A 27,276-nucleotide genomic window follows, 5' to 3' on the forward strand; every position below is an offset into this window, starting at 1 on the left:
AAATTTTCTCAATCCAGTTGCAGTAGCATACTGCCATTAACAACCCTACCAACCTTTGTATCATCTGCAAACTTCAACATTAAGCCTGATATACCTTCATTAATATCATTGATAAATAAACAAAACAACAATGGGCCCAACACTGAAACCTGGGGGATTCCACTAATAATAAAATTAGTCCACGAAAAGCAGTGTCCATTGATTCCCCACTTTCTGTCTTTTTTCACTCTACCATCCTTTTATCTATTGTAGAAACTTGCTCTTAATGCCATACTGCTCCAATCTGTACAGTAGTCTACCGTGTGCAACAGTATCAAAAGCTTTCCTGAAATCCAAGTACAGTGGATTCCAGTTATTTGGGGCAAATTTTAAAAAACAGAACCCAATCTAGAAAATAGCCAGGGTTTACTTCGCTTAATTGGGACAACGTGCTGTTTAATCGAGGCAGGAGACCTACGTTTGTCTCCGAACATACCACGTGGTTCGGTCGGGTTTCTGATGGTAACAACCATAAAACAATTAGCAGTCACCTTTTTATTGGACTTTTCTGTCAGTGCAATCTATCATAAACAGACAGTGAACTCGATCTTATTGAATTTGCGATAATACCGACAGCTGAAATTCTGTGGGTTATTATGGTGAAATGTGTTTACACTTCCATGGAATCTTCAATCATATAAAAAAATTAATTTTCAGAAACTTCTCTTCATTCCTATTTTTAAAGCTTCGTAACTTGTTACTCCGTTCTCACTTGTACGTATCGTGTTACTTGCAATTTGTGTGTGCCGTGTTCTTTGTTATTGATTACTTATCTTTTTACTGTTTTAAATTTTAACTCCACCCACAAATGTCAGTGTTTACTTCATTTAATTGGGACAACATGCTGTTTAATCGGGGCAGGAGACCTACGTTTGTCTCCGACCGTACCACATGGTTCGGTTGGGTTTCTGGTGGTCACAACCATAAAACAATTAGCAGTCACCTGTTTATTGGGCTTTTCTGTTTGTGCAATCTATCATAAACGGATAGTAAACTCGATCTTATTGAATTTACGATAATACCGACAGCTGGAATTCTGTGGGTTATTATGGTGAAATGTGTTTACACTTCCATGGAATCTTCAATCATATAAAAAAATTAATTTTCAGAAACTTCCCTTCATTCCTATTTTAAAAGCTTCGTAACTTGTTACTACATTCTCACTTGCGCATATCGTGTTACTTGCAATTTGTGTGTTCTGTGTTATTGACTGCTTATCTTTTTACTGTTTTAAATTTTAACCCCCACCCACAAATGTCAGTGAACAGAAATGTCAACTAGTCAGTATGTACATATTACAGTACATATTAATTATTCCAATTATCATGTATATTCTTCCGATTTTCACGTATCATTTAATTTTTTAATTGGTAAGGTAATAAATGGTAAATCTGTACTTAATATATCTTTACGTTTATAGCCTGTGGATAATATTCCTCCTATTTTCGCTAATTAGAATCGCTGTTTAATGTAATTAAAATTCAATTCTCAAACGTGATCACAATGATCGGCACTTACTACACATCACATAGTGAACGGTACTTTACTATGGTGACTCTAATCGTAACATGATTTGATTGAACAGGGGGGGGGGGTCCCATTGTATTTTTAACTTTTTTTACATTGTTTAACTTTGGATAATTGGGGCAGCCGCTTAATCGGGCCAAAATTCGCTAGTCCCGATGTGTCCAAAATAACCAGAATCAACTGTATATGATATCAAAATTATTTTTTGCATCCAGTTTCACATCATAGTATCTAATCAAATTGGTCAGATAAGACTTTCCCTTAAAAAACCCACGTTCTGTCTGAATTATTACTGCAGTCTTGTCTAGATGATTCTGCAATGCTTCTTTAACCAGTGAATCCATCATTTTCCCTGGAACAGAAGTTATACTAACAGGTCTGTAAATATTCGTGTCACCCTTTGATCCCCCCCCCTTTGTGAATTAGAGCACAGTTGGAGTATTAAAGATATTTTCCAACACCCACGTTATATCAAGGTTGTACTGTATACAGGTACAACAAGGTTGTACTATTAATGCCTAATTAGGAGGGTGGAAGGAGAACAGAAATGTGTAAACACTGATCCCAGATATGTAGAGTATTACAAATAATTTTTCAAAAATTACACTTTTTTGTAGGTTACAGATATTAAGAGAGATCAACTGATATGTTAACATTTACCATATCTCCAAAATCTGCGGATTCAAGCTCACTAAGCGTACTATCCACTTGAACCTGAAAAAAAATTAAATAATAATAATTATTAATAATACTACTACTACTAATAATAATAATAATTAAATGTATTTAATTAAAAAATTAACTAAACACATAATAAAACTTTCAGAGAATGTTTGAATTATGCTCTCTCTCTCTCTGTATAAATATATAAAAAATTGAACAAACCAATTCAAGTTATGAAGTAAAGTTAAGTAAATGTGGAGTATGGAGTAATATTCTATAAAGTAAATCTAATAGAACTGATTAATGCCATTAAGCCAATGATTACATATTACATCAGACTATGATATAAGAAAATATGGAGAACTATATAAAAAAATGTACAAAGCTATGGGCCTTACAGAAAAGAGTGGAAGCCAAGAATGCCAATAGTAAATATTAGGGCCCAACATAAGAAATAGGCTAGTAAATAACGCTGGAAGGAAAACATATAAGTGCCTTTATATGTTTTATTATTGCTAATTACTAGTAAAAATATGACATTGAATGGTATATAATCAAGGTTAGCACCATTCAATACATCCAAATAATCCATCCATACATCCATATTTTTCGGTAACTTCAGGACCTGGTGCCTCCATAGCCAGGTGGGAAGGAGCAGCAGTGCGTAGCACACGCTTCTTGATTATACCGGGGTTCGAGCCCGTCACCACCAAATACGGAAGATGCGGAAAGGTCAGGGAATGACCACCACATATCTCGGAGCAATATTGCCTTAGTTGCTAATGCTCCTAAAAACCAAATAACAACAACCACCTCAGGACCTAAAGATAGGCCAAGAGGCTTAGTGAGAAAAAAGTAATTTATTAACAATTTAGTAGCCTACTGGCAGAATAACAGCTAGCTAAACAAATTGCAGAGACAGAACAATCATGTACGCAAATTATATATACATATGATGCGAGAAGATGTAATAAGCCAAGCCTAAAATGAGCAAAGCAAGGGAAGAAATAGGATTGCAATAGTATTTTGAGAGTCTGCTGACGAGGCTACTAGGAGACGGTCGGGTTCAAAGCCGCTAAGTGGATTTTTCTTATTTATTGATTTGAAATTATTGTTTTTCTAAAACTTTTGATTTAAATTTAGTAGTATAACATTATTTTGTGATTTTCTGATTAATTTGGTGTATTTATTCTTTACTCGGCCTTGTAATTGCATAAAAGTATCGGTAAGGGTATCCACATGTTTGCAACTCCGCTGAACGAGAAGTTCTTTAGCCATATTTAGCCACTTGATTGAATATTTTTTACATCGAATTATTTCTGTAAGTAGCTTATAGACCTAGTAAGGATCGTTAGTTTATTCCGAATTGAGACAGCGAGATTTGAAAGTTAATTAATACTTAAGTGTCCGTAGATATAAAGTTCGTAAGTTCCCGTTTGTGATACGATAGTTATATACCGTACTAGATAGCGTTAGTTGAATTTCGTTAGCAGTCAAATTGTACTTTTAAATAAATACATATAACGACTTAGATTACAAACGTAACATAATTAATTATATTTAACATAATTAATAACATAACATAATTAATTAATAAATTAATAGAATCATGACTCAGACCAGAGCAGCAAAGCAAAAGGCTCAGAGCAGAACTGAGGGGGGCAGTTGTCCTCTGACTCACATCCTTATAAAATGCACTGTTTGCTTGATGTTTGCAGAGCAATCGGGTACGGGACATGATACTGCCATGGGGGGTGTCTTTGTGTGTGCGCGATGCAAGGAGTGTATCGATATCAGGCAACAATTCAGTGTTCTTGTGGGCCTATATGAGAGCTTGAAGGACAGGGTGGATGCCCTCGAAGAAACTAAATTGAGGGGCCCATCAAGCTCTCAGCTGCCCACATCAACGCCAGAGCTTGCACTTGGGCATCACGTGACACAGAGGCAACCCCCAAGGCAGAATGCGCTGGTCCCGAAGGAACTAGTAGTTGTTGGTGACTCTATTGTCAGGGAAACGGGGAACATGCTTTGTAAAAAAAATAGGTGGAACAGGACCAGGGTATGTCTGCCCAGGGGCAAAGGTTGATGATGTTGTAGAGCGAATATCATCTTTTAAGGACACAAAAGGTGATATAGTTGTACACGTTGGCATTAATGATATTAAGAGTAGGAGACCGGCAGAATTACTTAACAAGTACAGGTCACTGTTGAACAAAAGCCGAGAATTAGGCTTGAATTTGAAAGAGTCTGCAATTCTGCCCAGACACGATAGGAGGGAGTATATGATGAGAGCCTTGTCGATCAATTCGGCCCTGGAAAGATTGTGCAAGGCTCAAGGGGTAGAATTTTTTTCAGCCTGGACTGTACTTGTTAACAGGAGAGATTGCTTCTACAGGGATGGGATACACTTAAATAGAAAGGGTGCAAGAATATTTGCTGATGCTATCGAGGCAGTGTTAGGTGGGTCGGAAAACTGGAAGCTTGGGGGGAGACAAAGACCAATAGATTGACAGTAGCCACTGGCAGAGGTGAAAGAGATTCTTGCACTGCTTCTATTAGAATGAGCAGAAGCCTGAAAAACAAGATACATGATATTTCAGAGACTGCTGGGAGCCATTGCGGTACAAGTAAACACATGGGTTGTGTTAGGGTAGCTAAGAATAGAAACAGGGGCAGGTATACTTGCGTGTACACCAATGCTAGGAGTTTAGTAAACAAATTTGATGAATTTCAGGTATTGCTCAAAACATCAAAGGCAGATATTGTTGGGATATCAGAGACGTGGTGTCACACAGATATAAGGGATGCAGAACTGCAATTTGGGGAGTACGTCTACAGAAAGGATAGACAGGATAGGAAGGGGGGAGGGGTTATGCTATTAGTTAAGAAACACAAAAACCAAGGAAGTGAAGCCAGTCGACATCGCTGGACAGTGCAGTGTTGAGTCAGTTTGGTGTGACATAAGCATTGGGAGATCAAAATTGAGAGGAGGAGTGTGCTATAGGCCTAATGACTCTGACGAGTATAATAAGAAACTGTACAGGGAAATAGAGTGGGCCAGTAAATCAGAGTGTCTTATAATGGGAGATTGTAATTTCCCAGATATTGACTGGAATTTGGGGGCTGGTCACTCACACACTAGCAGGGCTTTTGTGGATTTATTGGATGATTGTTTTCTACATCAGCATGTTCGGGAGGCAACTAGAGGGAGTAATACTCTTGATTTGATTATCAGCAGTGATTCTTCATGCATTAAGAATCTGCAGATAAATCAACCACTAGGTGGCAGTGATCACAGTGTGCTGAAGTGGGATTTACTCAAAGAGGTAACTACCATTAGGGGTAAAGGGAAGGGTTATTGCTTCCGTAAAGGCGACTACGATGGACTGAGACAGTATTTAAATTCTATACAGTGGGACCAACTGTTCAAAGAATTAATCTTGGAAGCTACTAGGCTTTACATACCAACTAAGAAATATTGTTCAAGGTTTAGGCCAAAATGGATGTCAGATGAACTAATGAGGCATATGGCAGAGAAGAAAAATGCATGGGATACTTACAAATTAACACATGACACAGAAGCCTATGATAGATACAAGTTGATATGCAACCAAGTTACAAAGGAGGTTAGGCAGGCGAAGGCAGATTACGAGAAATCCTTGGCAAGGGATGCAAAGAAAAACAGCAAAGAGTTCTTTACTTATGTAAACTGTAGAAGGAAGGGGGATGAATCAGATTGGTCCACTTGATATTGATGGGTCAACTGTTGATGATCCTGCTCAGGTAGCTAACAAACTGAATGAATATTTTGCATCGAAATTCACACATGAGGAGTTATTCAGCGAGGGGAACGCCAGAGGTGTATTCAACTCTAGCAGTAAGCTACAGAATCTTGAAATAACTGGGAGTAAAGTGGAGGAGAAATTGTTGAAGATAAACACAAGAAAGGCACCCGGGGTGGATGGGATCTATCCAGTTATATTAAAGGAGGCAGCAAAGGAAGTAAGCAAACCCTTAGCCATAATTATGAGAGCTTCCTTGGACTCAGGGGAGGTACCCATAGACAGGAAATGTGCAAATGTGACCCCAATTCACAAAGGAGGATCAAAGGCTGACACAAGTAATTATAGACCTGTGAGCTTAACTTCTGTTCCAGGAAAATTAATGGAGGCACTGGTTAAAGAAGCACTGCAGGATCATTTAGACAAGACTTCAGTTATAGCTCGGACACAGCATGGTTTTGTTAAGGGGAAGTCTTGCCTGACCAATTTGATTGGATACTATGATGCAGTCACAAAAGAACTGGATGCAGGGAATAGCTTTATATACTTGGATCTTAGAAAGGCTTTTGATACTGTTGCACATGGAAGACTGCTACACAAATTGGAGCAGTGTGACATTGGAGGCAAATTGCTGCTATGGATAAAGGGGTGGTTGAGGGGGAGAAGACAGAGAGTGGTAATCAATGGACACTGCTCATCGTGGACTAATGTTATTAGTGGAGTCCCTCAGGGCTCAGTGTTGGGTCCATTATTGTTTTCTGTATTTATAAATGATATTGATGATGGTATATCAAGCTTAATGTCCAAGTTTGCAGATGATACAAAGGTTGGCAGGGTTGTCAAGGACACTGCTGACACTATGTTGCTGCAACAGGATCTGGAAAGGTTGAGCAGATAGGCTGAGAGGTGGCAAATGAAGTTTAACATTGACAAATGTAAAGTACTACACATGGGAAACAGCAACCCCAGAGCAACGTATCAACTCTGTGGTACTACACTGACAGTGGTAGAGAATGAAAGGGACTTGGGGGTGGTTGTGCAGGCAGATATTAAGTTCTCTGAGCAGTGCAGACGGGCTGCAAGAGTAGCTCATGGAGTATTGTCAATGATATACAGGAATTTTTCCAGCAGGGATAAGGAGGTGATTATTCCCTTGTATAATGCAATGGTCAGGCCACACCTAGAGTACTGTATACAGGTCTGGAGGCCTCATTTCAAGAAGGATGTAGAGCTGCTGGAATGAGTACAGAGAAGGGCAACAAGATTGGTGAATGGAACAAAGGGGTGCCTTACGAAGAAAGGCTTAAGTTTTGCAAATTACAGTGTCTGAAGACTAGGCACCAGCGAGGTGATCTGATAGAGGTGTATAAAGCCTTGAATGATTTGAGCATGCTCAATGCTGATGGGATTCTTCCTCTAGCTCAGAATAATCACCTGAGAGGGCATAAATTCAAATTGAGGAAAGACAGATGTAGGATAGACGTGCGGAAATTTGCCTTTAGCCAACGGGTGGTTGGTTGGTGGAACAGACTTCCATCCCTTGTCGTGGAGGTTGATAGCCTAAATAAGTTTAAGGCTCAGCTGGACAGGTATTTTGAATTAACAGAGGGGTGAAGTGGAAGTGGTTTTTTTTTTTTTTTTTGGCTGATGCTGCATAAGCTTGCTTTCTTGCATCAAATGCCTCTACTAATGCTAATGCTAATTTCAATCATCCTTGAATACTCCAATAATTCATGTGGTATAAAAATATGAAAATGAATATAAAAATATGAAAATCTACAGGTAATCAAATACACAAGGAGTATAACTGCCCATCTGATGAGATGGGGGTCATGGTATTATTTCAGTAAGGCATACAGCGGTCACAGAGTACGTAATGAATCAAATAAAACAAACTACAGCCACTCCCTGACTTATGTAAGGTTTGCGTTCCGCGGAACTCTACATAAATTGGAATTTCCCTAAATTTTATGCAGAACTCACAACTATGCATGTTGAATTTGATTGAAGCAAAAAAGAAATGTTCGACGAACTTGTAAATAGAATTATTTATTCAATTTTTTTTATCTTACGTGCAGAAAAAATTACAAAAGTGTGCAATTACAAAAATTTCAAAAAGAGAGAGGAGATAGGCATAACGTCAGCAAGTTTTACCTTTCGAGCAGTGTTGCCAGAATTAACTCTCTAGCTGATAAGCATGCCGCTGTGGAGATTTAGAAGGGGCTTTTTTCCAACACATCATAAAATTTCTTTGCAGCTGCAGAATTAGCACTGGCAACTTCACAAATTATGATGATATTAGGGTCCCCCATAAATGATTACATCTACCCATATATTTATTTTGTCTGTAAATTGTATGTGTTCTATGGTCGATTTTCCTGGACGAAAAAATGAGTTTTTGGGGACTGGCGACGTCACAGCCTACTTTAATATTTTGAAACCAGAGCAATGCTTGAACCTATTCATTAGCGCTGCATTCCTACGTGCTGCCAGTAAGCAAAATAAAATTTGCCGCCCTCAATGTTGAATACTGATAAGCGTTAACCAATCAGAAAAACAGCATAAAAAAAAATATTTCGGCTATCTCCTGAACTGCTGCCTGTAAGTGACACTTACCTCGCCTACCCACTTGCAGCAGCCCTGAACCTATTAAATCACCCAGTAAGGCAAACCCCAACCCAATGAACTTGGCTTGGGGTTTGCCGTACTTATCCTTAATATCTTCATAAATACTTCTTACTTTTGCTTGAATGGCCATTGGACTTAGGGGCACTTGCTTCTGAATCTGATTTTCCACCAATATTATTAATAGCTTTTCCATCTTCAATATAGCACCTGAACGCTGATTGTGATCACTGTTGATGTTAAATGCGTTGATCCTTTAACATGTTCTTTTATACATGCACTGTCGCTTAAAATAGAAATCACTGTTGAAGCAGTGAAACTTAATTCCGTGCAACAGATGACAAACTTTGTCCTGCTTCGTACTTCTTAAATAATCATCTTCATTTCTAAATCAATTTTGTTTTGTTTTCTAGACACTTGCACTTTCCGTTGGTCCATTTCCCTTCACCATTGTAATAAGTAAATAGGAATGAAGAGAAAATTCTGAAAATTTAATTGTGTTTTTTATATGATTGAAGATTTCAGTGAAGGGGAACTCATTTCACCATAATACTGTAATGTAAAAAGCAACAGAATTCCAGTTATCGATATTATTGCAAATGCAATAAGATCAAGTTTACTACCCATTTATAATAGATTGCACTAACAGAAAAGACAAATAAACCGGAAAGTGAAAATTGTTTTATTGTTTTATGGCAGTGACCTCCAGAAATGTGCTTTAGAAAAATATCACAAAGGCGTTCAAAGTTGATTCTTATAACGGAACATATGATAACAATGAAAGTGTAGTGCAATTTCCATTATAAAAATTACCTTTTAGAGATAAATAGCTTAGTTATATACCGAAAATTTCAACTTCTGAGGTCTTGGAACGAATTACCAAAAAAAAAAAAAAAAAAAAAAACAATGTATTGTTGGGTTCATATTACGACATTTTCATAATACCTCCATTTATTCCTACAGGATGCAAAATACATTTCCACAATTTTTTAAAGTTTGCACCGGCTGGCAAAAACTTACATAAAGTCGAATTTCTGTAAGTCGAGTATTTTGTAAGCCGGGGGAGTGGCTGTAATAGGAATTTTGAGAACACCAAGTATTTCATTTCTCTTTTAACCTTAAGTTAAAAGAGAAATGAAAGAATCAAATAAGGGAAAACAAATTATCAGATCGTGTATGCTTAATGTCATTAGTCCCCACATGAATAATAATATTCTCTTTATCCCCCTTAAAATATGACAGTCTGTTAGTGACATCATTAATATTTGCCCCTGGCAGATGTACCCTGGTTCTAGTCCGCCTATCCTTATTACAAAAAATATTTCCCCTTTCCCTGTCAATGAATTCTCCTAATACAACTAAGTCCTTTTGAACCAGAGTAGTTTGCACTTGGTTATTCTGTTCTGGGGCCCGAATTGGGAGTGCATCAATTGGTAAGTTACTATTTGTCAACATAAAAAAAAAATTATCACACTGAAACAGTGAATGCACCTTTCCTTGTGTACTGCAATAAGTCAGTGATCTGTAATAAAAGGAAATAAAAATATAAATATCATAATATGCATTTGATGTTTTATTAATTATTAATTTTATGTTAAAAAAAAAAGGAATTCAGACCACAATAGAGTACGTTTTTTTATAATAGGTGGCCTTGGGGGGTTGGGGGACATTTTAATGACTTCTTGACTAGAATATAAAAATCCTAGTTACTACTAGAGCTTTCTGATTACCTAAGTTCCAGAAACAGAGCTTTTACAGTAATTCAAACTTTTAAAATCCTGTTTTATGAAATTATTTTGAAATAAGCAGACTGTTGTACATTCAAAATTAATATACAGTATTCGTGAATATCCAGAAATTAAATTATTACAAGAACAGCATGATAAGGTTTTTTTCCTTAGGATTTCTTGCTGTCTAAAAATTAAAATAAAAGAATAAATTAACAACTATTTTATAAATTGTAAATTTTACTTATTTAATAACATCATGTATAATGCATAAACTTACTTTTATTTCAGATGCTAATGGAATCCAGTGTACAGTAGGAAGAATCTCTTGGATATGAAGACTATAATCTCTTTTATCTCTATCAGAAGATAAGTAATGATGAAAAAACATCAGAAAGAAATGATCTAAATACTCCTTGTTATCCTGATCTCTAAATGCACTGGAAAAAAAAAAAAAAAATTCAAATGAAGCAATAAGTTTAGATAAATTAAACAAAATCACTTTTACTAGTTATCATGAACAACATATAGATTTTAAAACAGTTTAATTTAAATTTTAAACACACAGAGTGAAATCCATTTAAGAATATCCCACTCGTAAAACTTAGATACAGCATTTGTGTCTAAATTTTTTTAAGCATAACACCATGTTATAACAATTATATAACAGTTCACTTTGCTGTTCAAGCAGCATGGCTCTACTGTAGCATTACAGAGAGCATGATCTTTACTGTAAAATGAATCTAGATAGCCTGGCAAACCAAAATATGATTTTGGCTTCAATTATTTTTAGACAGATCTTGGTATAATATTTTGTTAAAATATATTTCATTTCATTATATAATATTAATTAGGTGGCAACAGTATAATAATATTTAAAAAAAACAGGCCACTAAGATTTTTTTTTATTGTCATCACCCTTATATTAATATTAATTTAAAATGATTAATATAAAATTAATATTAATATTATATTAATCACCCTTACTGACATAATGGCAATTAATGTGTTAAAATGTTTCCTAACTCCAAGGTGCTTGGACATGAAAAATCCCATAACTTCAATGTATTTTTAAACCAGTGAAAATTTTCTGCTTAGTCAGTTTTGATAATTACAAGCTATCAGAGCACAGTATCCTTTTCTTTTTCTAGGTTTGTAGGCTCAAGTGTTTCATTTGGGGAAGGGGGCAGGTTTTTTCTGTAATGGTATAGATAGATGCTGTTTATAGAGTGCTCTCTACCCTCAAAGCAAGTACCTCAGTATTCCACTACTTAACAAAAAAAAAAAAAAAAAAAGATTTCCCTACTTTCAGCCACAGGGAAGACGACTCTTGGTTTATATCTTGTCATAACTATTAATGGGACTGCAATTTTGGTTCAATCAAAAGGAGGTTAACAGAAGTAAAATGTTCAGAAGTACTGCTCTCTTGAAACAGGACGGTATAGGTTACTTTTTTTTTAATAATAAAATTATCTGTAATTTCAATATCACTAACTTGCAAAGCCTCTTCTCATTATGAAAGGTCTTTCATTTGTAAAGATCGATGTGAAGTATCTGTTCAATTCATCTGCAGGATTGTCTAAAACTTAGACAATCATACCAACTGGGTAGTGCTACACTTAGGGTGGTCGAAAATGAAAAAGACCTGGGAGTAATTGTGCAATCAGATATGAAGTTTTCTGAGCAGTGCAGACAAGCTGCCAGAGCAAGTCATGGGGTATTGCGAATGACATACACGAATTTTGCTAGTAGGGAAAAGGAGGTGATTATCCCTTTGTATAAGGCAATGGTCAGGCCACACCTTGAGTACTATATACAGGTCTGGAAGCCTCATTTTAGGAAAGACGGTTGCTAGAATGAGTACAGAGAAGGGCAAAAATATTGTCGAGGGGAACGAAGGGGCCCCTCTTACCAAGAAAGGCTTAAGTTCTGCAAATTGAAGCATCTGGAGACTAGGCACCTGCAAGGTTTGTTTGTTATTTGGTTTTTAGGAGCTTTAGCAACTAAGGCCATATTGCTCCGGGAACATGCGGTGGTCATTCCCTTGACCTTTCCGCATCCTCCGTATTTGGTGGTGACGGGCTCGAACCCCGGTCTAATCAAGAAGCGTATGCTACGCACTGCTGCTCCTCCCCACCTGCAAGGTGACCTGATTGAGGTGTAAAAGACCTTAAATGGGTTGAGCAGTTCTAATGGGATTCTTCCTCTTGCTCAAATTATGAACCTGAGGAGGCATAAATTCAAATTGAGGAAAAACAGTTGTTGAATAGGTGTGCAGAAATTTGCCTTTAGCCAGCAGGTAGTTGATTTTTGGAACAAACTTCCATCTGTCGTTGTGGAAGTTGATAGCTTAAATAAATTGAAGGAGGAACTGGATAAACTTTAAGGAATGGATATGTGAAATGGGTTGTTTTTTTTTTTTTTTTTTGGTTGATGCTACATAAGCTTGCTTTCTTGCATCACATGCCTCTCTTTTTTTTTCGTTATGAGCTGCATAATAAATAACGTTAACTGAACGTAAATTACCTGGCTATATATATATATATATATTTACAATTCACTTCTACTAATACATGAAATAATATTCTACTAGTACTTTTATATACACATTACACAAGTGTCCATTATGGTTAGTTTTTCTTCTTTGTATTCACATATATGAAAAACATCTTCCCCATTCTTTGCTCTGGTAGCAATTTCCCATTATCTGACAGACATCTTGACCTTTTCCATGGTACTATTATAGATGTATTTTTCTCTTATAAACTTCAGTACTTTTTTATTACACTAACATTTTCATGTTATCTTTTTCTACTCTGTTCATTAACTAGCTAGCTCATTATTCACTGATCTTGAAATCCCTCTCATGCTGTATTTTTTTCAATGGCATATGTGCAATCAGAGCTTTGCTCTATGTGAGCTGTTTCCCCAGTTGATAGAGGCCATATAGCACTTTAAGTTGTCAATCTCCTTTCCTGAAATTAAAATCCATTTATTTGCCTTTAGCAACAGCTACTATCTCTCTTCTCTTCATCCAACTTAGAACTCCATGTTCATTTCCTGCTAACTGTTCTTGTACTGTCAATCTTATATGATATCTAGTTCATGAGTGATGATCAGGTCTAGAATATTCTTGCTCCTAACATAGTGATACAGATCATCTAGCTGATTTATTTGTTCCTCACTCCCTACTCTCATTACACTTTCGCTTCAAACCAACTTACACCACAAAGATTCTATGCTAACATGCATAACTTCTGAATTTGTGAAAGCTCTTTTCACACCAGGGCTGCTTTTTTAAAAGAAGCATGACCTCTTCACCCCTTCTATCTTTCCTAAATACCTTGTGCATACCATAGTGAAACTTATCATCCCCTATTTCTGGAAGGCATCATATTTCTGTTAACCCTATTATGCCACTGTTAGTTTTCCTAACCAGGAGTGTGAACTGACTCATTTTATTGACAACACCCCTGACATTACTGTACACGTAGTTAAGAGTGTAATTGTATAGTTTCATACTCTGACACACCCCTTGAATTTATTTAGACTTGTTTCCGAAGCATTATCTATTTGCTTATCCCTCAGAACATCTTGGAAATATTAGTTGTTGAAGCAACAAACAAGAAATCTCTTGAGATGTATGCAAGCATTACCTTGACCCACAACATAAGATAAATGCATATCCATGTTATCTCTGTTCCCCTAACCAACAGTCTTCCCTGAAACCTTAATGATGCTGGCAAAAACTGTTGCACCACCTTTGTTCAAATGTATCTCATCTCTACAAACTAGGTTCCTTCATGTATGGGCCATGCTGATAAAAATTTTTTTCTTCCCAAAAAGCGTTGCACAGTCCTTCAAGCCTTGAGTTAATCCATAAGGCTTTCAGCATATAATCCTTCCTCTTGTGGCCACGCAGAATTGCAGACACATGCACATTCTGACCTAACTTACGTAATTTTTTCAGCATGGTCGTATATTTATCCAACAAACTGTCAGTTTGTGTGTTCTTAATATCATAAACTCCACATGAATAATAATAATGCTCAATTTAACCCACCTTAAAATCTGAGGATCTGTTAGCAACACTAATCAATGTTGTATCCAATCTCGTCAGAGGGCCCTGGACATGACAGCCATGAATATTCAGGGCTCCTCTGACAAGATTGGATACAACGGTTGTCTATAATCTATTCTATAATCTATAATCTATTAAAGGGGAACATCCTTTGTAAAAAGGATAGGTGGAACAGGACCAGGGTATGTCTGCCAGGGGCAAAGGTTGATGACGTTGTAGAGCGGATATCATCTTTCAAGGGCACAAAAGGTGATATAGTTGTACACGTTGGCACTAATGATATTAAGAGTAGGAGACCGGCAGAATTACTCAACAAGTACAGGTCACTGTTGAAAAAAAGCCGTGAAATAGGGTTGAATTTGAAAGTGTCTGCAATTCTGCCCAGACACGATAGGAGGGAGTATATGATGAGAGCCTTGTCGATCAATTCGGCCCTGGAAGGATTGTGCAAGGCTCAAGGGGTAGAATTTTTTTCAGCCTGGACTGTACTTGTTAACAGGAGAGATTGCTTCTACAGGGATGGGATACACTTAAATAGAAAGGGTGCAAGAATATTTGCTGATGCTATCGAGGCAGTGTTAGGTGGGTCGGAAAACTGCTAGTTTGGGGGGATACAAAGACTAATAGTTTAACAGTAACCGCAGGCAGAGGTGAAGGTGATTCTTGCACAACTTCTATTAGAATAAGAAGCGACCTGGAGCGAGGGGTGTTGGGGGTTTCAGGGACGGATGGCAGTCATCATGGAATAGTTGGGTATTTGGGATGTGTTAGGGTAAAAAGGAATAGGCATAGGAGCATGTATGCTTGCATGTATACCAATGCTAGAAGTATAGTAAATAAATTTGATGAATTTGAAGTGTTGGTCAAGACATCAAAGGCGGATATTGTTGGGATAGCAGAGACGTGGTGTCACAAAGATATAAGGAATGCAGAACTGGAATTTGGGGAGTACAATGTGTACAGAAAGGATAGACAGGACAGAAAGGGAGGGGGTGTTATACTGTTAATTAAGAAAAACATAAAATCAAAGGAAGTGCACCCAGTTAATATAGATGAACAGTGCTCTGTTGAGTCAGTTTGGTGCGAGATAAGCACTGCGAAAGGAAAAATAAGGGTAGGAGTGTGTTATAGGCCTAATGACTTGAATGAGTACAATGAACAATTGTACAGAGAAATAGAGTGGGCCAGTAAATCTGAATGTCTTATAATGGGGGATTTTAACTTCCCAGATATTGACTGGAACTTGTGGGTTGGTCACTCACACACCAGTCAGACTTTTGTGGATTTATTGGATGATTGTTTTCTGCAGCAGCATGTTCGAGAGGCAACCAGAGAAAGTAACACTCTTGATCTGGTTATCAGCAGTGATCATTCGTGTATTAAGAATTTGCAGATAAAGGAACCACTAGGTGGCAGTGATCACAGTGTGCTGAAGTGGGATTTACTCAAAGAGGTAACTACCGTCAGGGGTAAAGGAAAGGGTTTTTGCTTCCGTAAAGGGGAGTACAGTGGTCTCAAACAGTTTTTAAATTCTGTACAGTGGGATCAACTGACGATGTTACCAACAGTAAATTCTAAGTGGGAAGCATTCAAGGAATTAATCGTGGAAGCTACTAGACTTTATATACCGATTAAGAAATATCGTTCAAGGTTTAGGCCTAAATGGTTATCAAATGAACTAATGAGACTCGTGACAGAGAAGAAAAATGCATGGGATGCATATAAATTATCAGGTGACGCAGAAGCCTGTGGCAGATATAAGCTAGTCTGTAATCAGGTCACAAAGGAGGTTCGGCAGGCGAAGGCGGATTACGAGAAATCTTTGGCAAAAGATGCTAAGAAAAACAGCAAGGATTTCTTTACTTATATAAACTCTAAAAGGAAGGGGCTGAATATGATTGGTCCACTTGACATCGATGGTTCGACTGTTGATGATCCTGCTCAGATAGCAAACAAACTGAATGAGTATTTTGCATCTACATTCACACGTGAGGAATTATTACAGTTTGAAAATGGAAGAAGGTTATCAAATTGTAGCAGTGTGCTTAATGATTTTGTAATAACTGAGAGCAAAGTGGAGGAGAAATTGTTGAAGTTAAACATAAGAAAGGCACCTGGGGTGGATGGGATCTATCCAGTTATTTTAAAGGAGGCGGCAAAGCAACTAAGCAAACCCTTAGCCATAATTATGAGAGCATCCTTGGACTCAGGGGAGGTTCCCATGGACTGGAGATGTGCAAATGTGTCCCCAATTCACAAAGGTGGATCGAAGGGTGACACGAGTAATTACAGACCAGTTAGTTTAACTTCTGTTCCGGGTAAAATAATGGAGTCACTGGTTAAAGATGCATTGCAGGATCATCTAGACAAGACTGCAGCAATAATTCAAACACAGCATGGGTTTGTTAAGGGAAAGTCTTGTCTGACAAATTTGATTGGTTATTATGATGTGGTCACAAAGGAACTGGATGCGAAAAATAATTTTGATATCATATACTTGGATTTCAGGAAAGCTTTTGACACTGTTGCGCATGGAAGACTACTGTACAAATTGGAGCAGAATGGTATTAAGGGTAAGTTGCTACAATGGATAAAAGGATGGTTAAGTGGGAGAAGACAGAGGGTGGTAATCAATGGGTGCTGCTCTTCGTGGACTAATGTTATTAGTGGAGTCCCACAGGGTTCGGTGTTGGGTCCACTGTTGTTTTGTGTATTTATCAATGATATTGATGAAGGTATATCAGGCTTAATGTCGAAGTTTGCAGATGACACAAAGGTTGGCAGGGTTGTTAATGACAGTAATGGCAGTGTGCTACTGCAACAGGATCTAGATAATTTGGGCAGATGGGCTAAGAAGTGGCAACTGAAGTTCAACCTTGACAAATGCAAAGTACTGCATATGGGTAGAAGTAACCCCAGAGAAACGTACCAACTGTGTGGTACTACACTTAAGGTGGTAGAAAATGAAAAAGACCTGGGAGTAATTGTGCAGTCAGATATGAAGTTTTCTGAGCAATGCAGACAGGCTGCTAGGGCAGGTCATGGGGTTTTGTCAATGATATATAGGAATTTTGCTAGCAGGGAAAAGGAGGTGATTGTCCCTCTGTATAAGGCAATGGTCAGGCCACGCCTTGAGTATTGCGTACAAGTCTGGAGGCCTCATTTTAGGAAGGATGTAGATTTGCTTGAGCGTGTACAGAGAAGAGCAACACGATTGGTGAGGGGAATGAAGGGATTCTCTTACCAAGAGAGGCTTAAGTTCTGCAAATTGCAGTGGCTGGAGACTAGGCACCTGCGCGGTGATCTGATTGAGGTCTATAAGGCCTTGAATGGGTTGAGCACGCTGAATTCTGATGGGATCCTTCCACTTGTTCAGATTACGAACCTACGGGGACATAAGTTCAAATTAAGAAAGGATAGATGTAGAATAGATGTGCGGAAATTTGCCTTTAGCCAGCGGGTGGTTAATTGCTGGAACAAACTTCCATCTGTCGTTGTGGAAGTTGATAGGTTAAATAAATTTAAGGAGGAACTGGACAGGCATTTGGAGGGAATGGTGTGATGATTTTTTTTTTTTTTTTTTTTGGCTGATGCTGCATAAGCTCCTACACTTGCTTTCTTGCATCATGTGCCACTACTACTACTACTACTACTACTACTATTCCTTGCTTTGTTTGTCCTATATCTATTTTTCTTTCATGGTTGGTTTATTGTAAGTTACTAAACACCCTCATTTCCGAGAACATGTCCTAGTTTTTAGGGCGTTCTTGGATGTCCTTGTGGATATTACACTTGCATCCTAGTTTTTTGTAATTTTGGTAATTAAAATAATCATCTCATCATAAAATGAATTTTCATTAAATATTTTGTGCATTGCACCTTCGGCCAGTACAACAGAATAAATAAAAAGAATGCATTGGTTGCATTAAGTGGACTGTATCATCATCATTTGTCTAATTGAAAAATCTATGATAGATTATTTGACCAATTTATGAATTTTAAGGAATTTGTTTCTGAGGGGAAAAAAAAAAAAGATAACTGGGAAAACTTATTAGCCCACAGAAAGTGGGCTGAATATTTTAATTAATGCAAGAGTCCCAAGGTATGTTCCGAGCTTTTAAAAATTGCACAACATACATTTTCTATTTTTGCCCACAATGGGAACATAAAACATGTATTTTCATTAACATGCAGGATAGTCATGTGTAGTCAACACCCATGGTGAGCATTGGATCTCATCTTGTAACAACAGCATTTTGTAACTGTAGCCTAGCTAACTACCCAGTACAATGTAAGAATAGTAATACCAATATCCACATGGTCTATATACCAGACATTAACTCGTATAGGGTGTGGTAGTCAATGGTCATCACATCATTGCAAGACACAAGAAACTGCACCTTGTATGGGTATGTCAACACCAACACACAAGTGGAAATCTGTCATCTGCTCCAATGAATCCTGTTTCCAATTCTCATTTCCAAATGCAAATGCACCCATTGGAATGATGGGTGCATTTGGAGAAAGCAACATGAGGCCATGACAACTGGATGCAGTCTTGGTGTTCATCAGGCTGGAGGCAGTGCTGTTATGGTTTGGGGACTATTTTCATGGTATGCCATAGGTCCTCTGATCACTAATAATCAATGGCTCGATGCAATCTATGTTTCTATCATCACTGACCAAGTACACTACACCCTTTCATGATAACAGTGTATCCAACTAACTCTAGTGTATCAACAAGACAATGCAAATTGCCACAAAACCCAGCAGGTTGCTAACTGAGTTCAGGAACTTGATAATGAATTCTCTGTCCTCCCATGGCAGTTAAACTCGCCCAATCTCAATACAATTGAGCATGCTTGGCACCTACTGGAAAAGGACATTCAATGCTACATCCATTCACCAGACATCGTGTGGGCATTAGGTAGGTGTTGCTAATGCAAAACCAGTGTGTACATCTAATATTGTATGTATATTTATTTATATCTATGCTATTTGTGGAAGAATAAGAGAAATTTACCTCAATATGATGTAGAACACTTCTGTATGATACTCTCCAGAATTTAAAACGAATAAAAGATTAACGCAAAAAAAGATTACAGTAGAAACTCAATTGAAAACAATTCAAAAAACAATTAAATAAAATTAATTAAAAAAATTAAAAAAGTAATATAATTTTTTTTTTCGAAATTTACCATTACACTTATTTCATTAATTTTTGAATTGTTTTCAATTGAGTTTTTACTGTAGTCTTTTTGTGTTAATCTTTTATTCATTTTAATTTCTGGAGAGTATCATACGGAAGTGTTCTACATATCATATTGAGGTAAATTTTTCTTATTCTTCTAAGTATTGTATCAACACAGAACGTATTGAGCATTATAACTCTGCTATATATCTAATTGAATCTCAGATCTTCTATCATGAGTAGAAACCCTGCAACACCTTGTGGAGTCCACAACAAGACATATAAAGATGCCCCCCCCCCAAGAGGTATTAGGTAGATGTGGCAAGGCCAGTGTATACTTCTAATGTTGTACGTATATTTATTTATATCTATGTTATATATCTAGTTTAATCTGAGATCTTTTATCTCAATTAATTAACTGAAACTTATTACCAAAATCCAGGGGAACCTATAACCTATTATACCATAGTAGTTAGCACTAACATGCTGTTTTATTTTTTGCATATATATGGACTGCCTGGAAGCAGTAAATTAATCATGTGCCCTGTCCAAAATAGTTAATAACATGTCTGTTTTTCATTCAACTTTAACAAAGTATCAAAGCCACTTCAATTCAATTCATTGCACTAAATTTAAAACAGAAATCATATATTAAATATTTTAATTGAAATTAGCATACATTAATTTCATTCAATCCATAAAATTAATTGTACAGTCACCGAAATACTTTGCTCCCATAAACCATGTATGTGACATGGGTTCCTGAAAAGACTGTTTATGATGATTTTATTTTTTATTATTCTTTTTCATTATTATTATTTTTTTTTTATTTGATTTTATTTTTATCTTTGTTTTATTCATTTTATTTATTTCAGTTTATGTTTCATTCCACTATTATTTTACTTTATATTCTGTTATTCCACATCAGTTAGAACATCTATAAAAATGCATACGGAACCCTTCTCAGCTATAGCTGCTTAGCACTGGCTGGAGTGTAGAGTACTTACACATTCCATATATTCTACAGATATTCCTTATCCTATTCTTTAATTAGTAATTAAAGAATTGTTGGCAATTCCTAACCCATGATTCCTTACTGTAAGTCATGTCCACGCTGTTATTTCATTATACTGAAACCTGCAACCTTTTTCCCTAATAATCAATAGCAAAAACTAAAGGAAAGCTATGGACTAATTTTATTAATTTACTACCTTAACAGATTCTCATTTAATTTCAGAACATCTAAAATAGGATTGCTTACTGTGTGTGTGCGCGCGCGCGCACACGTGGCAGCTGCTACATAAGCTTTGCTTCCTTGCGGTGGTGTCAAGGTTTAGCAGCACAAGGGCAACTGAGGCCAAAATGTGCCTATTCAAATATTTGGAATGGTATCAGAGTTTGCCTTATTTGATATTAGATCATATATCATAAAGTCTAATCAAAAAGCTCATCCAGATTGGCATTGTTTCCCAATAGGTGGGTTAGCGATAAAGGTTCTTGCATTTGTGTCAGAGAGAGGAAGGTAGTATATCTGATATGGGAATAATACAAACAGAAAATGTCGAACTGTAAGTTGTTGTTATTTGGTTTTTAGGAGCATTAGCAACTAAGGCCATATTGCTCCGGGGATATGCGGTGGTCATTCCCTAACCTTTCCGCATCCTCCGTATTTGGTGGTCACAGGCTCAAACCCCGGTCGAATCAAGAAGCGTGTGCTACGCACTGTTGCTCCTGCCCACCTGGCTACGGAGGCACCAACTATAAGTTGTGAAGAACAATGCGTGCATATAGGAGGGTCATCGCCCATGAGCAGGAACAGGTGGGCCAGGTGTGTGTGTGTGTGCCCTATGCGCAATATTGCCAGTGTTACTTCTTCATGCCTGTTTTTCCTCAAGCTGGGGCTCCATATTTGTGGTTCGATGTTTAATTTCAAATAATTTACTGTTCATATGTGTCTTCCAAATATTTAACCACTGGTCCCTACAGATATGTCAGATATGTTTTAGGAAATCTATATAGGGCACTTGGTAAGATGGAGATGTGCTGCTGTTTGGGTACTTGGCTGCCTGATCTGCTATTTTGTTACCTGTGATGCCTGCATGCCCTGGAATCCAACAGAAACTTTCAGTATAATTCTTATTCCTCAAATGATTTAGATAAGACCGGATTTCTTTTACTATGGGATGTGAGGTTGAGAAATTGTTACTTATTGCGGACAGCGCACTCGTGGAGTCTGTATATATTAAACTATCAGTGTTGAGACAGATATTGATATTGTGTATAGCTAGATGGACGGCATACAGTTCTTCAGTATAAATGCTACATTCAGCCAGGAGAGATACAGATACCGTGAATGATGTAAAGACTGCTACAGCATCTATGGCAATATTGTGGGTTTATTGTTTAATGTTATCCTTTCAGGATTGAAAAGCAGTAGTTGATTTGGATGATCTGGAAGGCTTTTTAGTCTGGCTGCATAGGTGAAGAGTAACATTTTCCTTCTGAGGTGGAGTGGAGGTTTGTTTGCCTCTATATAGACTTTGAACTGGGGATGTTCGAAAAGCCCCAAGAACAGTGCGAAGAGCACTGTGCTGTATAGTATTCAGTCTTGTAAGTACAGTTTTCCTAGCTGAGTCGTGGACTACTGCACCATAATTTAGACATGACCTGATGAGCAAACAATACAAATGCAGGAGAGTGTATCTATCTGCACCCCATGCCATGGCATAGATGGCTCTGAGTATATTGAGTTTTTTCAAGCAGAGAGTTCTGAGACAAGCTATGTGCATGGGCAAAATTGAGTTTAGTATCTAATAATAAACCTAAAAAGCGAATATTGCTGGCAAGAAGGATTGGCTGGTTTTTTAATTTAAGTTCAGGCTCTGGATGTAATCTGTGCTTTTTACAGAAATTAACTGCAATTTTCTTTTGTTTTGACAGGCGATAACCATTTTGTACGGTCCATGTCTCTAACTTATTTATGGAAAGTTTTAACTGTCTCTCTGTGCTGTTAATGGCATGATATAGCAAGATTGTCAGCACACATATATATTTCTAGAGTTTTGGGAATATTTTGGGTCATGGTGTTTAGCCTAATTGCAAAGAGGGTAGGACTAAGTATGGACCCTTGAGGCAACCCTTCTTTTTGAATAAAATATTGTGAAAGTACATTTTGGTGACTAACTTGAAAGGTTCTGCACTTAAGAAAGAAAGTTCTGGATGAACTGAGGTATGCGTCTTCTCAACCTTAGAGAATACAGCTCTCAAAGAATGCCATACCTCCATGTGTTATCGAATGTCTTTTCAATATCTAGACTCACCATTACTAGATGTTCATTTTTAACATATGCATTGTGAATGTTAGTTTTTGCTTTTACCATAAGGTCCAAGCAGGATCGGTTTTGTTGGAAACCATACTGGTTGACATTTAGCAGAATTTTACCTTAAAGGATCCATTTTAATCTGCTATGTATAATTTTTTCTAGTGTTTTACTTAAATAGCTGGTTAAAGAAATTAGTCGGTAGTTTTGTGGAGGTGACTGATCCTTTCCTGGTTTTGGAAAGGCAAGAATTACAGAAGGATAAACACATTCAAGAAATATCCGGTTGTAGAAAACTAGTAATAAGCTTAAGACTGTATTATTTAGATGTTTAAGCATTACATAGTAAATCCCATCTGGTCCTGTTGCACTATTTGTTGTTCTGTTCAGAGCTTCTTGAAGTTCAGCTACGATGAATGACTGATTATAAGGAAGGAATTGGGTGGTGGTGAAATTTATTTTACATTTTTCTACGGAGGTTTTGATTTTCAGGAAAGAATTGTTATATGCAGATGCTGCTGATATTTGACTGAAAGTCTCTTCAAAGAAATTGTCTATTTCCTTTGGGGAAGACAGTTCTCATCCATTCTTAATCAAGATTGGAGCAGAAAAAGGAATGCACTTGTTATTTAATTGTTGGATTTTCTTCCATATTAGCTGACTGCTGGTGTCATTTGTGATGGTAACTGGCAAATCTTATCCAGGATTCTTTTTTGGCTTGTCTTCTGATTTGTCGTGCCCTTGCCTTTTGTTTTTTATATAAAATGAGGCTGGCCGTTGTAGGAAACCTATGAAATAGATTCCAAGCTTTATTTTTTTCTCGTTTTGCACTGTTACAGGCCTCATTCCACCAGTGTTTTGCATGTCTTTTTTGGTTTGCAGAGGACTGAGGAATTGCCTCAGAAGCTGCTGCCAAAATTTGTGTGGTAATGTGCTCAGTGACTTCATCTATTGGTTGTGTTTTAATAAATTGATCATCAAAATAAACACAGACAGAATATTTTGTCCAATTTGCTTTTGTGAATTTCCATTTTACTCTGTAATCTGGACAGTGGGATTGTTTTGCTTGTATTTTACATATAATTGGAAAATGATTGCTGTTGTGCAGATCATATAAGATTGACCACTCCATACTGAGGAACAGTATAGAACAGATTGATAGATCAATTGCTAAAGTGGATCTTGTGAGTAGATGGACATAAGTGTGATGGCCAGTATTTTGTAAGGTTAATTGTTGTTGATTCAGTAATGTCTCAATCAAATGTCCTCTTTTATCCATGCGTGAAGATCCCTACAATGGGTGATGGCCATTGAAATCTCCAAAGAGACAGAAAGGTGCTGGCAATTGTACTATAAGATCTTCTAGCTCTTTTAGCATGAAAGATCTATTTGGTGGGAGGGATATTGAAACAAGAGTTACTGTTATTCCAAGCGCAATACGCACAGCAACAGCTTCTAGGTCAGTCTGTAGAGAGATACGTCGAACGGGGATTTTAGAGTTAACTAGTATTGCTACCCTCGTCCATGTGCAGATTTTGCAGAATTCCTGTCTTTTCTGTACATTGTGAAGTTTTTAATTGAGAGAGTTACCTGCGGTGTTAAATTAGTTTCTTGCAGGAAACACTCACTGGATTGTACTTATTGATCAGGTCATATAGATCAGTGGTTCTCATGCCATGTTTCTGAGGGGCGACAGGTAAGTCGTAAAATTCGAAGGCCATGGATACTGGTTAAGTGGGCCACCAAAAAGTTCACTTCTAAAATAAAATTATTACTAATATAAAAAAGAAATAAAAATACGAAATGGTCAGTACATATAATAACACAATATCCTTGTTTTTGTATACCTTACTTAGAAGGGACAGAACCTATTGTACTTAAAACACAACCTTAGATCTGGGAATTCCAAATACTGATAAATAGGTACTCGTGAATCAGCTCCCTCCCCCATGGAGTGAGCAAAGCCCTAAAGAAATGGTTAACTAGATTTCTGAAAAAATGATTCCTTATTTTTGTAAATATCTCCAACTCCTCTCATGAGTTTTACCGCCACCTTTTCACTAAATTTAATTTAAGGTATTCTTCAGTTCAGTATTTGGAGGAAGGTATTTTTCTGTGCAAGTTCTATTATTGTGGCAGTTCCCTACTTTGGAGGTAAGTTAAACTCCAGCTACTATTTTTCGACAATTAACACACATTACCTTTTATAATAATTATAAACTTTCATTACAAATAAATTATGAGCTTTCAATAGAATTTGAATACCTTATCTCTACAAAAAAAATGTTGTGAATTGATCACAGCAGTTTTGTATTTATTTTAAGTAGAATGGCTTCCAAAGTAATTTTTATGAATATTGACTTTCAAAATTTTCACATCTTTAAAAAATTTAGAAATAGGGCAGTCATAAATTTTTTAAATTCAAACTGCCAAAAATTGTTTGTTCCCATGGACCAATTTTCTTGGTTTATATTCAAAGGTATAAATACACTTTCATATAGATATCCATGTTTTGTTCTGCTTCTTATTGTAATTGCCTACTCCTGGAATTGTAAAATTTTTTAATTCAAATATTATTTTTGCACTACTTTAATATGGCAGATTAAAATCATAAATTAATCATGGTATAATAAATGGTGAAAAATTTTAATGATTATTGTCAGTAATGATAAATACACTGCTCCACATAATTATCGCATCGCCCGCCACTCTCTTGCCTTGGAGGCTTGTTAACTTACACTGTTAGTGCTCTGTATGTTTCCATATTAAACAACAAGAGGGGTGAGCCACAGAGGTGAATGAAACTCAGAAGTGGGCCACGAGCAAAAAAAGGTTGAGAACCACTGATATAGGTCATCAGTATTGGCTCATATGCCTCTGCAGTATGTGCTGCATTACTTGGTTTTAGGAGTTATGTTTTGATCTGTCTGATTTTATGGAGAAGTTTGTTTGTAATGATCTGTTTTATTTGTCTTTTTTTGGGGGGGGGGAACCGGCAGCTCTGTATCCATGTGTTCTAATATAGTTTCTTTTGGGTAGTTTTGTTGTCAACATCCATATGTATAGGGAATTGTTTCTTGGTCTGAGCATGATCTGTTGGTATGGTTTTGTCTGCTTTTTTCATAGTTTCAGGCATGTTGGGTGGAACTGAAATTGGAGTATTAATTCCTTGATCCAGTTGCTTGTGCTTGGCAGGTTGTGGCTTAGCATTAAGCACGTACCTGGCCCAGTCGGCAAAAGAAATATTTGGAAGGACTGTAATGTCAGTTTGAGTAGCAATAGAATGACTGTGTTGGGTTGCTTGTGCATTTCAGCATAAACTGCATATATGCTTTTTGGCTTCCTGATACATTACTTTGTTTTCTGCTTTGTATTTCTTTCCACACATTTCACAATTTTTTGAATATGCTGGATGGTTACCTTTGCAATTGGGACAGGTGAAGGAGGTTACACTACAATCAGCTTGAGTGTGTTCTGTTGAACCACAGTTTGGACAAATCATAGTGCCACAGCACACTACCTGGGAGTGTCCATATTTCTGGCACTTATAACACCTAATGGAATTCGGTGTGTGTATATATATATATATATATATATAGGGACATATACAACAATTCAGATACCCTGCTTTAACTATTGTTGGTAAGTTTGGGATATTAATGGGAATTTCACCAAATGTGGTCAATTTCAATAATATTTCTGAGTGTTTTGGCTTCATTGTTTCTACCAGCAGATCTCCAAACTGTAATTGCTTTACCATCTTCGGTGATCCTGCAGCATTTTCCAAGCATTTTCTTGTAAGCAAATTATCCCCATTGGGGATAATTCTCTATCGGGTTTTCTTGTAAGCAAATTATCCCCATTGGGGATAATTTGCTTACAAGAAAACCCGATAGAGAATGAATAAAGAGGAAGGCCGGGTGATCTTGTTAACATAGATCTGTTTTTTGTCTTTTATTTTGATAGGAGTCATGATTGGGTTGGTCTTTATAGGTAGGTGATCTCAACTGATCAAGTGGAGGAAAGGTTTCTTTGTCCATTTTGTATCCTTTTGGCCCTGAGGGTTGGTTTTCTCACTCAAATTACCAGCCCCGCCATGGGGAGGCAGGAGTAATACCAAGAGTGGCCAAGCGGTTGTTAGGTTAGTTGGGTTAGTAAACTCTAATAAAAATAAAAGGAAAGGTGTCTTTTCTTTCCTGACTTAACTTACAACTTGTAAGATGAAGTCTACTGTGCTTTTCAAAAGAACTTAAGAGAAACTAATGGGAAACTTAAACAGAAGAGTGATTCCTTTAAAGGAGAATGCTTTGAATCGCTTTAT

The 27,276-nt window shown here is 37.0% G+C and overlaps 1 protein-coding gene across 5 annotated transcripts in view; it reads right to left on the reverse strand.

Moving 5' to 3' along the window:
• The window catches only part of in (inturned planar cell polarity protein), a 349,766-nt gene that overhangs the window by 181,682 nt on the left and 140,808 nt on the right, over positions 1 to 27,276 (reverse strand). For all 5 annotated transcript variants that reach the window (XM_090379923.1, XM_090379921.1, XM_090379922.1 and 2 more), the window contains 2 exons: positions 10,644 to 10,803; positions 2,227 to 2,280 (listed from right to left, as the gene is read on the reverse strand). In XM_090379923.1, coding sequence (XP_090236049.1) covers positions 2,227 to 2,280; positions 10,644 to 10,803 — 214 coding nt within the window. The remainder of the gene's footprint in view (positions 1 to 2,226; positions 2,281 to 10,643; positions 10,804 to 27,276) is intronic.

Source organism: Mastigoproctus giganteus, chromosome 8, assembly GCF_048544385.1.
Source record: "Mastigoproctus giganteus isolate SK-2022 chromosome 8, ASM4854438v1, whole genome shotgun sequence".
NCBI lineage: Eukaryota > Metazoa > Arthropoda > Arachnida > Uropygi > Thelyphonidae > Mastigoproctus > Mastigoproctus giganteus.